This window comes from Bufo gargarizans, chromosome 4 (genome assembly GCF_014858855.1).
Source record: "Bufo gargarizans isolate SCDJY-AF-19 chromosome 4, ASM1485885v1, whole genome shotgun sequence".
NCBI lineage: Eukaryota > Metazoa > Chordata > Amphibia > Anura > Bufonidae > Bufo > Bufo gargarizans.
Window position 1 is genome coordinate 212,072,718 of NC_058083.1, and position 15,903 is coordinate 212,088,620.

General features: G+C 45.2%; 1 protein-coding gene across 2 annotated transcripts in view; it reads right to left on the minus strand.

The window, feature by feature from the left end:
- LOC122935810 (probable cation-transporting ATPase 13A5) overlaps window positions 1-15,903 on the minus strand; it is a 285,360-nt gene that overhangs the window by 133,402 nt on the left and 136,055 nt on the right. For both annotated transcript variants that reach the window (XM_044291709.1, XM_044291708.1), the window contains exons 18-19: window positions 11,181-11,305; window positions 8,134-8,297 (exon numbers count right to left, since the gene is read on the minus strand). In XM_044291709.1, the coding sequence (XP_044147644.1) occupies window positions 8,134-8,297; window positions 11,181-11,305 (289 nt within the window). The remainder of the gene's footprint in view (window positions 1-8,133; window positions 8,298-11,180; window positions 11,306-15,903) is intronic.

Here is a 15,903-nt window from a genome sequence, read left to right on the forward strand (position 1 = left end):
AGAGCTATTTGAAATCTATCCCTAAAAGGGTATATAATATTGAAGGTGCACATTGGGTCATTCAGAATAACTTCACACACACGCTTCTGTGCATTTCCAAGTCTAATTCTGTCACTAAACCCATACCTGTCACCCAGCGCCTAAATACTAGGCCTCAAATTTAAATCCCTCTAAATCTCTCGTTACCGCTGTACTGTTGTTGCTGGGCAAGATATTTAGTGTCCGTCAAAGCACATTTTTTGTTCTGGGTTGAAGTACAATTCCCAATTTAGCAATTTCATAATTTAGTGGTTTCTGCTATATCAGAGCTATTTGAAATCTATCCCTAAAAGGGTATATAATATTGAAGGTGCACATAGGGTCATTCAGAATAACTTCACACACACACGCTTCTGTGCATTTCCAAGTCTAATTCTGTCACTAAATCCATACCGGTGACCCAGCGCCTAAATACTAGGCCTCAAATTTATATCCCGCTAAATCTCTCGTTACCGCTGTACTGTTGTTGCTGGGCAAGATATTTAGTGTCCGTCAAAGCACATTTTTTGTTCTGGGTTGAAGTACAATTCCCAATTTAGCAATTTCATAATTTAGTGGTTCCTGCTATATCAGAGCTATTTGAAATCTATCCCAAAAAGGGTATATAATATTGAAGGTGCACATTGGGTCATTCAGAATAACTTCACACACACCCGCTACTGTGTATTTCCAAGTCTAATTCTGTCACTAAACCCATACCTGTCACCCAGCGCCTAAATACTAGGCCTCAAATTTAAATCCCTCTAAATCTCTCGTTACCGCTGTACTGTTGTTGCTGGGCAAGATATTTAGTGTCCGTCAAAGCACATTTTTTGTTCTGGGTTGAAGTACAATTCCCAATTTAGCAATTTCATAATTTAGTGGTTTCTGCTATATCAGAGCTATTTGAAATCTATCCCTAAAAGGGTATATAATATTGAAGGTGCACATTGGGTCATTCAGAATAACTTCACACACACGCTTCTGTGCATTTCCAAGTCTAATTCTGTCACTAAACCCATACCTGTCACCCAGCGCCTAAATACTAGGCCTCAAATTTAAATCCCTCTAAATCTCTCGTTACCGCTGTACTGTTGTTGCTGGGCAAGATATTTAGTGTCCGTCAAAGCACATTTTTTGTTCTGGGTTGAAGTACAATTCCCAATTTAGCAATTTCATAATTTAGTGGTTTCTGCTATATCAGAGCTATTTGAAATCTATCCCTAAAAGGGTATATAATATTGAAGGTGCACATTGGGTCATTCAGAATAACTTCACACACACGCTTCTGTGCATTTCCAAGTCTAATTCTGTCACTAAACCCATACCTGTCACCCAGCGCCTAAATACTAGGCCTCAAATTTAAATCCCTCTAAATCTCTCGTTACCGCTGTACTGTTGTTGCTGGGCAAGATATTTAGTGTCCGTCAAAGCACATTTTTTGTTCTGGGTTGAAGTACAATTCCCAATTTAGCAATTTCATAATTTAGTGGTTTCTGCTATATCAGAGCTATTTGAAATCTATCCCTAAAAGGGTATATAATATTGAAGGTGCACATAGGGTCATTCAGAATAACTTCACACACACGCTTCTGTGCATTTCCAAGTCTAATTCTGTCACTAAATCCATACCGGTGACCCAGCGCCTAAATACTAGGCCTCAAATTTAAATCCCTCTAAATCTCTCGTTACCGCTGTCCTGTTGTAGCTGGGAAAGTTATTTAGTGCCCGTCAAAGCACATTTTTTGTTCTGGGTTGAAGTACAATTCCCAATTTAGCAATTTCATAATTTAGTGGTTCCTGCTATATCAGAGCTATTTGAAATCTATCCCAAAAAGGGTATATAATATTCAAGGTGCACATTGGGTCATTCAGAATAACTTCACACACACGCTTCTGTGCATTTCCAAGTCTAATTCTGTCACTAAATCCATACCGGTCACCCAGCGCCTAAATACTAGGCCTCAAATTTAAATCCCTCTAAATCTCTCGTTACCCACCGCTGTACTGTTGTTGCTGGGCAAGATATTTAGTGTCCGTCAAAGCACATTTTTTGTTCTGGGTTGAAGTACAATTCCCAATTTAGCAATTTCATAATTTAGTGGTTTCTGCTATATCAGAGCTATTTGAAATCTATCCCTAAAAGGGTATATAATATTGAAGGTGCACATAGGGTCATTCAGAATAACTTCACACACACGCTTCTGTGCATTTCCAAGTCTAATTCTGTCACTAAATCCATACCGGTGACCCAGCGCCTAAATACTAGGCCTCAAATTTAAATCCCTCTAAATCTCTCGTTACCGCTGTCCTGTTGTAGCTGGGAAAGTTATTTAGTGCCCGTCAAAGCACATTTTTTGTTCTGGGTTGAAGTACAATTCCCAATTTAGCAATTTCATAATTTAGTGGTTCCTGCTATATCAGAGCTATTTGAAATCTATCCCAAAAAGGGTATATAATATTCAAGGTGCACATTGGGTCATTCAGAATAACTTCACACACACGCTTCTGTGCATTTCCAAGTCTAATTCTGTCACTAAATCCATACCGGTCACCCAGCGCCTAAATACTAGGCCTCAAATTTATATCCCGCTGAATTTGAATACAATACATTGGGCCAAATAATATATTTGTTGTTGTGGTGAACCATAACAATGAGAAAAACATCTAGTAAGGGACGCGGACGTGGACATGGTCGTGGTGGTGTTAGTGGACCCTCTGGTGCTGGGAGAGGACGTGGCCGTTCTGCCACATCCACACGTCCTAGTGTACCAACTACCTCAGGTCCCAGTAGCCGCCAGAATTTACAGCGATATATGGTGGGGCCCAATGCCGTTCTAAGGATGGTAAGGCCTGAGCAGGTACAGGCATTAGTCAATTGGGTGGCCGACAGTGGATCCAGCACGTTCACATTATCTCCCACCCAGTCTTCTGCAGAAAGCGCACAGATGGCGCCTGAAAACCAACCCCATCAGTCTGTCACATCACCCCCATGCATACCAGGGAAACTGTCTCAGCCTCAAGTTATGCAGCAGTCTCTTATGCTGTTTGAAGACTCCGCTGGCAGGGTTTCCCAAGGGCATCCACCTAGCCCTTCCCCAGCGGTGAAAGACATAGAATGCACTGACGCACAACCACTTATGTTTCCTGATGATGAGGACATGGGAATACCACCTCAGCATGTCTCTGATGATGACGAAACACAGGTGCCAACTGCTGCGTCTTTCTGCAGTGTGCAGACTGAACAGGAGGTCAGGGATCAAGACTGGGTGGAAGACGATGCAGGGGACGATGAGGTCCTAGACCCCACATGGAATGAAGGTCGTGCCACTGACTTTCACAGTTCGGAGGAAGAGGCAGTGGTGAGACCGAGCCAACAGCGTAGCAAAAGAGGGAGCAGTGGGCAAAAGCAGAACACCCGCCGCCAAGAGACTCCGCCTGCTACTGACCGCCGCCATCTGGGACCGAGCACCCCAAAGGCAGCTTCAAGGAGTTCCCTGGCATGGCACTTCTTCAAACAATGTGCTGACGACAAGACCCGAGTGGTTTGCACGCTGTGCCATCAGAGCCTGAAGCGAGGCATTAACGTTCTGAACCTGAGCACAACCTGCATGACCAGGCACCTGCATGCAAAGCATGAACTGCAGTGGAGTAAACACCTTAAAACCAAGGAAGTCACTCAGGCTCCCCCTGCTACCTCTTCTGCTGCTGCCGCCTCGGCCTATTCTGCTGCTGCCGCCTCGGCCTCTTCCTCCGCCTCTGGAGGAACGTTGGCACCTGCCGCCCAGCAAACAGGGGATGTACCACCAACACCACCACCACCACCTCCGTCACCAAGCGTCTCAACCATGTCACACGCCAGCGTTCAGCTCTCCATCTCACAAACATTTGATAGAAAGCGTAAATTCCCACCTAGCCACCCTCGATCCCTGGCCCTGAATGCCAGCATTTCTAAACTACTGGCCTATGAAATGCTGTCATTTAGGCTGGTGGACACAGACAGCTTCAAACAGCTCATGTCGCTTGCTGTCCCACAGTATGTTGTTCCCAGCCGGCACTACTTCTCCAAGAGAGCCGTGCCTTCCCTGCACAACCAAGTATCCGATAAAATCAAGTGTGCACTGCGCAACGCCATCTGTAGCAAGGTCCACCTAACCACAGATACGTGGACCAGTAAGCACGGCCAGGGACGCTATATCTCCCTAACTGCACACTGGGTAAATGTAGTGGCAGCTGGGCCCCAGGCGGAGAGCTGTTTGGCGCACGTCCTGCCGCCGCCAAGGATCGCAGGGCAACATTCTTTGCCTCCTGTTGCCACCTCCTCCTTCTCGGCTTCCTCCTCCTCTTCTTCCACCTGCTCATCCAGTCAGCCACACACCTTCACCACCAACTTCAGCACAGCCCGGGGTAAACGTCAGCAGGCCATTCTGAAACTCATATGTTTGGGGGACAGGCCCCACACCGCACAGGAGTTGTGGCGGGGTATTGAACAACAGACCGACGAGTGGTTGCTGCCGGTGAGCCTCAAGCCCGGCCTGGTGGTGTGTGATAATGGGCGAAATCTCGTTGCAGCTCTGGGACTAGCCAATTTGACGCACATCCCTTGCTTGGCGCATGTGCTGAATTTGGTGGTGCAGAAGTTCATTCACAACTACCCCGACATGTCAGAGCTGCTGCATAAAGTGCGGGCCGTCTGTTCGCGCTTCCGGCGTTCACATCCTGCCGCTGCTCGCCTGTCTGCGCTACAGCGTAACTTCGGCCTTCCCGCTCACCGCCTCATATGCGACGTGCCCACCAGGTGGAACTCCACCTTGCACATGCTGGACAGACTGTGCGAGCAGCAGCAGGCCATAGTGGAGTTTCAGCTGCAGCACGCACGGGTCAGTCGCACTACAGAACAGCACCACTTCACCACCAATGACTGGGCCTCCATGCGAGACCTGTGTGCCCTGTTGCGCTGTTTCGAGTACTCCACCAACATGGCCAGTGGCGATGACACCGTTATCAGCGTTACAATACCACTTCTATGTCTCCTTGAGAAAACACTTAGGGCGATGATGGAACAGGAGGTGGCCCAGGAGGAGGAGGAGGAGGATGAGGAAGAGGGGTCATTTTTAGCACTTTCAGGCCAGTCTCTTCGAAGTGACTCAGAGGGAGGTTTTTTGCAACAGCAGAGGCCAGGTACAAATGTGGCCAGCCAGGGCCCACTACTGGAGGACGAGGAGGACGAGGATGAGGAGGAGGTGGAGGAGGATGAGGATGAAGCATGGTCACAGCGGGGTGGCACCCAACGCAGCTCGGGTCCATCACTGGTGCGTGGCTGGGGGGAAAGGCAGGACGATGACGATACGCCTCCCACAGAGGACAGCTTGTCCTTACCCCTGGGCAGCCTGGCACACATGAGCGACTACATGCTGCAGTGCCTGCGCAACGACAGCAGAGTTGCCCACATTTTAACCTGTGCGGACTACTGGGTTGCCACCCTGCTGGATCCACGCTACAAAGACAATGTGCCCACCTTACTTCCTGCACTGGAGCGTGATAGGAAGATGCGCGAGTACAAGCGCACGTTGGTAGACGCGCTACTGAGAGCATTCCCAAATGTCACAGGGGAACAAGTGGAAGCCCAAGGCCAAGGCAGAGGAGGAGCAAGAGGTCGCCAAGGCAGCTGTGTCACGGCCAGCTCCTCTGAGGGCAGGGTTAGCATGGCAGAGATGTGGAAAACTTTTGTCAACACGCCACAGCTAACTGCACCACCACCTGATACGCAACGTGTTAGCAGGAGGCAACATTTCACTAACATGGTGGAACAGTACGTGTGCACACCCCTCCACGTACTGACTGATGGTTCGGCCCCATTCAACTTCTGGGTCTCTAAATTGTCCACGTGGCCAGAGCTAGCCTTTTATGCCTTGGAGGTGCTGGCCTGCCCGGCAGCCAGCGTTTTGTCTGAACGTGTATTCAGCACGGCAGGGGGCGTCATTACAGACAAACGCAGCCGCCTGTCTACAGCCAATGTGGACAAGCTGACGTTCATAAAAATGAACAAGGCATGGATCCCACAGGACCTGTCCGTCCCTTGTCCAGATTAGACATTAACTACCTCCCCATAACCATATATTATTGGACTCCAGGGCACTTCCTCATTCAATCCTATTTTTATTTTCATTTTACCATTATATTGCGATGCTACCCAAAGTTGAATGAACCTCTCCTCTGCCTGTGTGCTAGGCCTAAATATATGCCAATGGACTGTTGCAGTGGTGGCTGACATGAAGCCTGATTCTCTGCTATGACATGCAGACTAATTCTCTGCTGACATGAAGCCAGATTGTCTGTTACGGGACCTCTCTCCTCTGCCTGGGTGCTGGGCCTAAATTTATGACAATGGACTGTTGCAGTGGTGGCTGACGTGAAGCCTGATTCTCTGCTATGACATGCAGACTGATTCTCTGCTGACATGAAGCCAGATCGTCTGTTACGGGACCTCTCTGCTCTGCCTGTGTGCTAGGCCTAAATATATGCCAATGGACTGTTGCAGTGGTGGGTGACGTGAAGCCTCATTCTCTGCTATGACATGCAGACTGATTCTCTGCTGACATGAAGCCAGATTGTCTGTTACGGGACCTCTCTGCTCTGCCTGTGTGCTAGGCCTAAATATATGCCAATGGACTGTTGCAGTGGTGGGTGACGTGAAGCCTCATTCTCTGCTATGACATGCAGACTGATTCTCTGCTGTCATGAAGCCAGATTGTCTGTTACGGGACCTCTCTGCTCTGCCTGTGTGCTAGGCCTAAATATATGCCAATGGACTGTTGCAGTGGTGGGTGACGTGAAGCCTCATTCTCTGCTATGACATGCAGACTAATTCTCTGCTGACATGAAGACAGATTCTCTGTTACGGGACCTCTCTCCTCTGCCTGTGTGTGTGCTGGGCCTAAATATATGCCAATGGACTGTTGCAGTGGTGGCTGACGTGAAGCCTCATTCTCTGCTATGACATGCAGACTGATTCTCTGCTGACATGAAGCCAGATTCTCTGTTACGGGACCTCTCTCCTCTGCCTGTGTGCTAGGCCTAAATATATGCCAATGGACTGTTGCAGTGGTGGCTGACGTGAAGCCTCATTCTCTGCTATGACATGCAGACTAATTCTCTGCTGACATGAAGACAGATTCTCTGTTACGGGACCTCTCTCCTCTGCCTGGGTGCCGGGGCCTAAATATCTGAGAATGGACTGTTCCAGTGGTGGGTGATGGGAAGCCAGATTCTCTGCTATGGAACCTCTCTCCAATTGATTTTGGTTAATTTTTATTTATTTAATTTTTATTTTAATTAATTTCCCTATCCACATTTGTTTGCAGGGGATTTACCTACATGTTGCTGCCTTTTGCAGCCCTCTAGCCCTTTCCTGGGCTGTTTTACAGCCGTTTTAGTGCCGAAAAGTTCGGGTCCCCATTGACTTCAATGGGGTTCGGGTTCGGGACGAAGTTCGGATCGGGTTCGGATCCCGAACCCGAACATTTCCGGGATGTTCGGCCGAACTTCTCGAACCCGAACATCCAGGTGTTCGCTCAACTCTAGTTCCGTGCCTCCATTCCACACCACAGCTCTGGATAGTGGACCCATTCAAGTGAATGGGTCCGCATCCGTGATGCAGGAAGCACACAGCTGGTGTCCGCATATTGTGGACCCGCTGTTTGTGGGACGGAATACGGCCACGGGGTTTTGTCCCGAACTTCCGTTCCGCAAAAAGATAGGCCACGTTCTATCTTTTTGCGGAACGGCCGGATCGCGGACCCTTTAAAGTGAATGGGTCCGCAATCCGCTGCGGCTGCCCCACAGAGGGTGTTTGTGCATTGCGGCCCGACCGGGGGGTGCACACGTTCGTGTGCAGGAGGCAAAATGCTAAGGCAGGTGGTTTTAGGAAAAATATGTTTTTGTACCAAACAATGGTAAGTATTGTTTTCACTGCTGACAAGCCATTTAAATAAACTGTGTAGGTTAGAAAATTGATCTACCTTCGTACTTTTTTTAGGTTGGAATTTTTTACTACTTAAAGAAAATGTAGAAGAACCTGTCTGTTTGCCCAACACACCCTCATGCAACACTTACATTTTCTGTGTGTAACTTGTCCTTGTGGCTTTCCACTGACTGGCTTGTAAACGACGCTGGCCTTTCTCCATAGGGTTCACAGGCTTCCAGCATGAATAACCTGGAAGCATCAGGTACCATACCAGAGTTCAGTCCCACCGTACAAGCCGTTTGAAGGTTGTCACCTTTAAAAAAAATGAGTCAATTAATGTGGGCAACTGTTTTATACACCGTGTATGTGTAATGAATACAGACATCTATTTGCGAGGAATAAATGCATCCACTGTAATTTTTTTCAATTAAGTGCAAAACCAGTTTTTTTGCTGAGGGTATTAGAGGAGGAACCCATAGTGATCAGCTCATTACTGTCACAGTTTTATCTGATGAAACAAATAAAAAAATGATCTCTATATTGAGATGGCTTAGCACTCTTCTATGTCATCATTATAGGAATAGAGGTGAGCAAATTTCTTGAAATTTGTTTCAGTTCTGATTCCTATTTTTATCTTGATATTTTTTTTATTATCCCTTCCCTCAACCTCGTTAATCCCTTCACGACATCTAATGTAGATGAACAGCAGATGTTGGCTCTTTAAAGATGGAGCACGCCACAGAATAGTGCTCTCAACATACTGTAGCTGCCAGGTGTCACATAGCAGACACTTGAGGCTAATGTCTACGATCGGTGATAATGCCTATTGCAGGCATTTAACTCCTCACATGCCATGGTCATTTGTGACCAGTGAATGTGAGGTCGCTTTCCTGGGGAGCGCTGCACTCATGAGGCCCACAAGAACCTGCTCTATTAGAGAAGCAATCTAAAGATTTCTTATTCAACTTTCCTACTGAAATCATTAAAAAGTGTAAAAAAAAAAAAAACATTTTTAAAAATTCAAATGCCGCCGGAACATGCACCTAAGTTAGGTAGAGGCCTGCGCCAGAGCAGGGGTATTAAGATCAGCATACAAATCACCAGTCTTAATAAATGACCACACTTGTTTTTTGCTTATATTTAGGACCCTGAGGGGACCCCAACATGCAGTCATTAGATTGCCAATTGTATTAAGTAATGGGATTTTATCCATTACAGAATACAAGAATCAGTATATTCCCATGCAGTGCTGCTACGTGCAAGCCTACACTGGAATATACCACTAATGAACCTAGAAACCTTGTACAGGCTCTGGCCTATTACTACTATGAAACGCCTTCCCCGATCTCAACCAGGAAAAGGCGTTTTTTACTTTTCAGATGCCATGGTCACATTTGACCACAGTATCTGAGGGGCTAAATGTCAGTGATTGGTGTTATCACAATTGCAGACATTAACCTGTGTGTCTGATGTGTCAAATGTATAATTGAACAGGGTAGCCATTGAAATGCATACTGTGGTGCTGGAATTGCCTGGGAATATGGCTATAACACACTGCAGAAGCTTGAGGTTTTTTTGTTTTGTTTTTTTAAAGCTGGCTGCTGAATAAAATGATGTTTCTGCAGGCACTGCACCATTTTAGTTATTTCAAATCTACAGTGCATTACTTGAAGCTTTCCACTTGTCAACAGCTGCATTCAGTATAAGGCCTCTTGCACACGAACGTTGTGCATCTGTTCCGTGCATTGGGGACCATCATTTGCGGTCCCCAATGCAGGGCAACATCAGTGCAGCGGCCAGGATTGATCCATCCGCACTGCAAAAAAATAGAACATGTTCCGTAGTGCTTCCGTGGGGTTCCGATCCGTGCTTCCGTTCCTCATCTCCATGATTGCGGACCCATTGAAGTAATAGATGCGGAGTGCACATGGGCTGGTGCCCGTGTATTGTGGCCGCCGCCGCATGCGGGCCGCAATACGGCCACAGGCACACAACTTTTGCATGCAAGAGGCCTAAGGGTAAATTCACATGACCATGTCCATTTTCCAGATCTGCAAAATGTGCACCCTTCATTGCATGGCTGACTTATTGACTTAAATAGGTCCGCGGTCCGCATATTGGAGCCAAAGAAAGGACATGTCCTATATTTTGCAGCGAGCCACGCGGACCCAGGAGCACACAGAAGCTTGCAGGAGTAGACAGTCATGTGATTGTAAAATCAAGCACACACAGAATTCGGACCCTTTGCTTTCCCTGATAAAACTCTGAGATTTCTATCTATTTATTCGATCTATCAAAATAAATATATCCTTCAACTATCTCTGAAACACAAGGCATGCTGAGCTCAGAATGGCATCTTTGCTTCTGAGCTAGCCCAGAAACTTAAAGGGAACCTGTCACCAGTTTTATGGTGTCCTAACTAAGGGCAACATAAATAAGTGACTGATTCGCTTAGCAAAATGCTGGGTTACTTTCTTTAATTGACCCAGTCAATCTGCCAACATCTTGTATTGAAAAGCTCCAGCTGATAATGATGAGTCCTGAATATTCATGAGCTCCTGACTCTCCCCAGCCACCTGCTGCTGAATGACAGCTTGTTTCCATAGTAATCAGCAGCAGGTGGGCAGGGGAGTGGCTATAGCTCTGAATTAAATATACGCCGGACTCAATGACATCACGCTGGACTTGAATCAGCTCATTAGCATGCAGCATCTTTGTGTGTATATTATGAGATAACCATTTGTCACACCAGTAAGTGAATACATCTAAGGTACTTTTTAGTAGTTAATGATTGTATATAATTAGTTAGATTGTAATCAAATATCCACATGACAGGTTCCCTTTATGGACCTGCCAAACTCCTGCCTCCTGCTTACAGATTGCCAGCCTCTAATCAGGGAAAGCCCCCTTCCCTACCAGGGTCATGTGATCCTCCATCGTTATCCTATCTGGCTTTTCCCCCCTGAAATTTTCACAGTAAATTGGCGGGGTCATCGTTTTACAAGATTCGTGCAAAGTAAATCTCCAAAACTTTATATTCATTTGGCAACAGAATTTTAGTGAAATTTGTAATGAATCACATTGGTTTAAATTCAATTTGCTCATCTCTACTTAGGACACTTTCCAAAAGACCAATAATGCAATATATCATATATGACAACATTTTCATAACACATTTATCCTATCTCACCCTTACCTGTTAACATAACTGTTCTTATGTTTGCAGATTTAAGTTCATGAAGAACTGGTTTTGTTTCAGACTTGAGTCTATTTTCCATGATCAGAAAACCAAGAAACTGAAGTTCATTCTCCACTTCTTCTCTGGAAACAAAAAAAAAAGTTCTTGAAGGGGTTGTCGGAGCTTTACTAAGTGATGGCCTATCCTTCAGTGTGAGCAGCACTGCAGTGAAAAGCACTATCTATTACATGAATTTGCAATATTGTGTTACAAGATGTCATTTTTATATGTGTAGCCACCCAGTGGTTTTGATGTGAGTTGCAGTCGGTCAAGGACGCCCCCCCCACCCCCCCGCCCATCACTGAACCCCTCAGATGCTGCGTTCAATGCTGATTGTGGCATCTAACAGTCACACTGTTGCCTTTCAGGTGTTAATCATGGGTTAAAAACAAAAAAATATATACCTCATCCATTTTCTCATGGAGGGACCATCTTGATCGAAGAAAACACACCAAATCTTGCATGCTGACGTTATTCACCACATCATCTCGCTCGCTGGGCATGGTGACATCAATGGCATCACTGCACATGGCCAGCACAATGACGTCTCACGTCAGTGTGCGAGATTTGGCATGTATTCTTTATTCAAGATGGCCTTTTCTGTGAGCAAATGGATTAGGTGAGTATGTATTTTTTTTGTTTTTTACTGCATTTCAGGAGAAATTGATTTGTTACCAAGGAAATTCAGCTTCACGACTAGAGTTGAGCGGACACCTGGATGTTCGGGTTCGACCAAACTTCACAAAAAAGTTTGAGTTTGGGACCCGAACTTGACCCCAAACTCCATTAAATTCAATGGGGACCCTAACTTTTGAGCACTTAAATGGCTCTAAAAAAGTAATGGTAAGGGCTAGAGGGCTGCAAATGGCAGCAAAGTGTGTTTAAGAGCATGGCAAGTGCTCTGCAAGCAAATGTGGATAGGGAAATGACTTAAAATAACATAAAATACGTAAAAAATAAAAAATAATAGTCTTGATCTAGGAGGAGGAGGTCCATATGGAGTAGGAGATTGAGGAGGCGAAGGATGTGGCGGTGTACATGGAAGCGGTGGTGGAGGAGGATGAGGTAGCCAACACTGGATGAGGAAGCGGAGTAGGAGGAGGAAACAACAGGAGGCAAAGAGAAGCGCCCTGCAATACAAGAACATGCGCCAAACTGCTACCTGCCTCAGTCCCATCTGCCACTGAATTTACCCAGTGTGATGTTAGGGAGATATAGAATCCCTGATCATGCTTTCTGGTCCATATATCTGTAGTTAGGTGGACCTTGCCACAGATGGAGTTAAGCAGTGTACACCTGCCATTAGGCTTTTAAAACTCTCCATCTTCACCAGACGGAATGACAGCATTTCAAAGGCCAGGAATTTTGAAATGCTGGCATTCAGGGCCAGGGATTGCGGATGGGTCGGGGGGAACTTCCTCTTCCGCTCCAGTGTTTGGGAGATGGAGAGCTGAACGCTTCCGTGGGACATTGTGGAGATGCTTGGTGACCCAGGTGGTGACTAGTGATGAGCGGCAGGGGTCATATTCGAATTTGCGATATTTAGCGAATATTTTGTAGAAAATTTGTCAAATAATCCCAAATTTGAATATTCGTTATATTCTATGATTTTTTTTACTCGAAAAATCGGCAAGGTAATGATCGTGTAATATGCAAATTTTCGTAATGCAAATTTTCATAATGCTAATTTTTTAACTTACAACTATTAGACAAAGAAGATTATAGCACTATATTAGCTAAATTGCTCTATATTTTTTATTTTTTTTTGAATATTCGCAATATTGCTATAACTTTTATATATTCGTAATATTCTAAAACAAGAATATATAGCAATATAGAGAATATTCAACAAAAAAAAACGAATAAAGAGCAGTTTAGCTAATATAGTGCTATAATCTTCTTTGTCTAATAGTTGTAAGTTGAAAAATTTGCTATAAAATTAGCATTATGAAAATTCGCAAACAACACTACTCCTAAAGTCAAATATACTGCAGCCTTCTCATTGGCCTACAAGCTAGAAGCAGGGAGGGATCATGTGTACTGATTAAAAAAAAATAGAATATTCAAAATTCAGAATATATATCACTATATTCGAAATATTCGCTAATATTTAAAGTACTTATATTCGCGATAAAAATTTGAAATTTGAATATGAGTGATCAACACTAGTGGTGACGTTGCTGGCAAATCCTCTGTTTGCGGGTTGGCAGGTGCCCCTGTCACTCCAGAGGGGGATGAAGAGACCGAGACTGCAGCAGAAGAGGAAGCAGGAGGAGCCAGAGGTCTTCCTTTGTTTTTGAAGTGTCTACTCCACTGCAGCTCGTGCTTTGCACTTAGATGCCTGTCATGGAGGTTGTGCTCAGGTTTAGAATGTTTATGCCTCGCTTCATGCTCTGCTTGCACAGCGTGCAAACCACTCGTGTCTTGTTGTCAGCACATTGTCTGAAGAACTGCTACGCCAGGGAACTCCTTGGAGCTGGCTTTGGTGTGCTCGGTCCCTTGGTGCGGTGGGCAGTAGCAGGCGTATTGTCTAGAGGACGTCCTCTCCGCTTTTGCACCCTGGTCCCTCTTCTGCTGTGCTGGTGGCTCTGTGCGACCACCATCTCTTCCTCCGAACTACACAGGTCACTCGCATGACCTTGATTCCATGTGGGGTAGAGGACCTCATCATCCTCCACATGATCTTCCACCCAGTCTTCACCCCTGCCCTCCTTGTTGGTCTGCACACTGCAGAAAGCCCCAGCAGTTGGCACCTGTGTTTCGTCATCATCCGAGTTGTGCTGCGGTGGTCCTCCCATGTACTCATCCTGAAATATAAGTTGTTGGGCATCGGTGCACTCAATCTCTTCCACTTTTGGGGCAGGGCTATGTGGATGGCACTGGGAAACCCTGTTAGCAGAGTCATCAAAAAGCATAAGAGACTGCTGCATGACTTGGGGCTCAGACTGCTTGGATGATTTGCAAGGGGGTGAGGTGAAAGACTGATGGACATCGGCTGCAGGTGCCAACTCTGATCTTTCAGCAGGAGACTGGGTGGGAGACAATGTGAAGGAACTGGAGGCACTGTCAGCCACCCAATCTATTATCGCCTGTACTTGTTCTGGCCTCACCATTCGTAGAGCCGCATTCGGCCCTACCAAATAACACTCAAGGTTCTGTTGCCTACTCGCACCTGAGAAACGTGCTTCACTTGTGCGTGTAGCTGGCACAGATTGAACATGTCCTCTCCCTGCAACAGGAGCTCCACCAGCAGCTCCACGACTGGAGCCACATCCCTTATTTGACACTCTCCTAACAGATGGTTTATGTCATGTGACAATGTAACCGCCAATAGTCAACAATTAAGTTCACTGAGAGTAAGTCAGTGCCGGTGTCATAAAGTGGAAAAAATGGGTGTTTTTTTAAACCGAGAATATACTGGTAACTGCAGTATTTAAAGCTTGTATTTGACTTTCACAAATGCAACAAAGGCCGTAAATGTATTATATTGCCCAAAATGGGTGTTTTTTTTAATACCACAATATAACAGCAATATCTAACACTTGCATTTGACTGTGACAAATGCAGCAAAGGCCCCAGATGTAGGGTCTTGCACATAATGGGTGTTTTTTTTTAAAACAGAATATAATTGAAGTTTTTAAAGCTTGTATTTGACTGTCACAAATGCAGGAAATGCCCCAAATGTAGTGTCTTGCACACAATGGGTGTTTTAAAAAAAAAACTGAATATAACAGCAGTATCTAACGCTTGTATTGGACTGTCAGAAAAGCAGCAAAGGCCCCAGATATAGGGTCTTGCACAAAATGGGTGTTTTTTTAAACCGAGAATATAACTGCAGTATTTAAAGCTTGTATTTGACTTTCACAAATGCAACAAAGGCCGTAAATGTATTATATTGCCCAAAATGGGTGTGTTTTTTTAATACCACAATATAACAGCAGTATCTAACGCTTGTATTGGACAGTCAGAAATGCAGCAAAAAGGCCCCAAATGTAGGGTCTTGCAAAAAAATGGGTGTTTTTTATAAACCCTGAATATAACTGCAGTATTTAAAGCTTGCATTTGACAGTCACAAATGCAGTAAAGGCCCCAAATTTAGGGTCTTGCAAAAAAAAATTAAAAAAACATTTCAAACCCAGAATATAACTACAGTATTTACAGCTTGTATTTGACTGTTACAAATTCAGCAAATTACCCAAAAATGTATTATCTTGCAAAAAATTTATCTTTTTTTAAACCCAGAATATAACTGCAGTATTTACAGCTTGTATTTGTCACAAATACAGCAAAGGACCCAAAATGTATTATCTTGCAAAAAATGGGTATTTTTTTAAACCCTGAATATAACTGCAGTATTTAAAGCTTGTATTTGACTGTCACAAATGCACATATGCTGTGCTGGTACACTGAACTTGCACAAAATGGCCGCCGACGCCCACCTAACTAACAGACGGATAAAAGTTATTTTTCTGTGTCACTGGGCTCAGGGCAGGGTAAAAAAATGGTGCACTGCACCCACAAAGCGAGGTCGCTGTAGATCTGATTCTTTCCTATTCTCTCCCTCATAGCAGCAGCATCCTATCCCTACACCAGTAAGATCAGAGTGACGCGCAGCGCTACATGACTCCAGCTTATATAGAGGCTGGGTCACATGCTGCACTGGCTAATTACAGCCATGCCA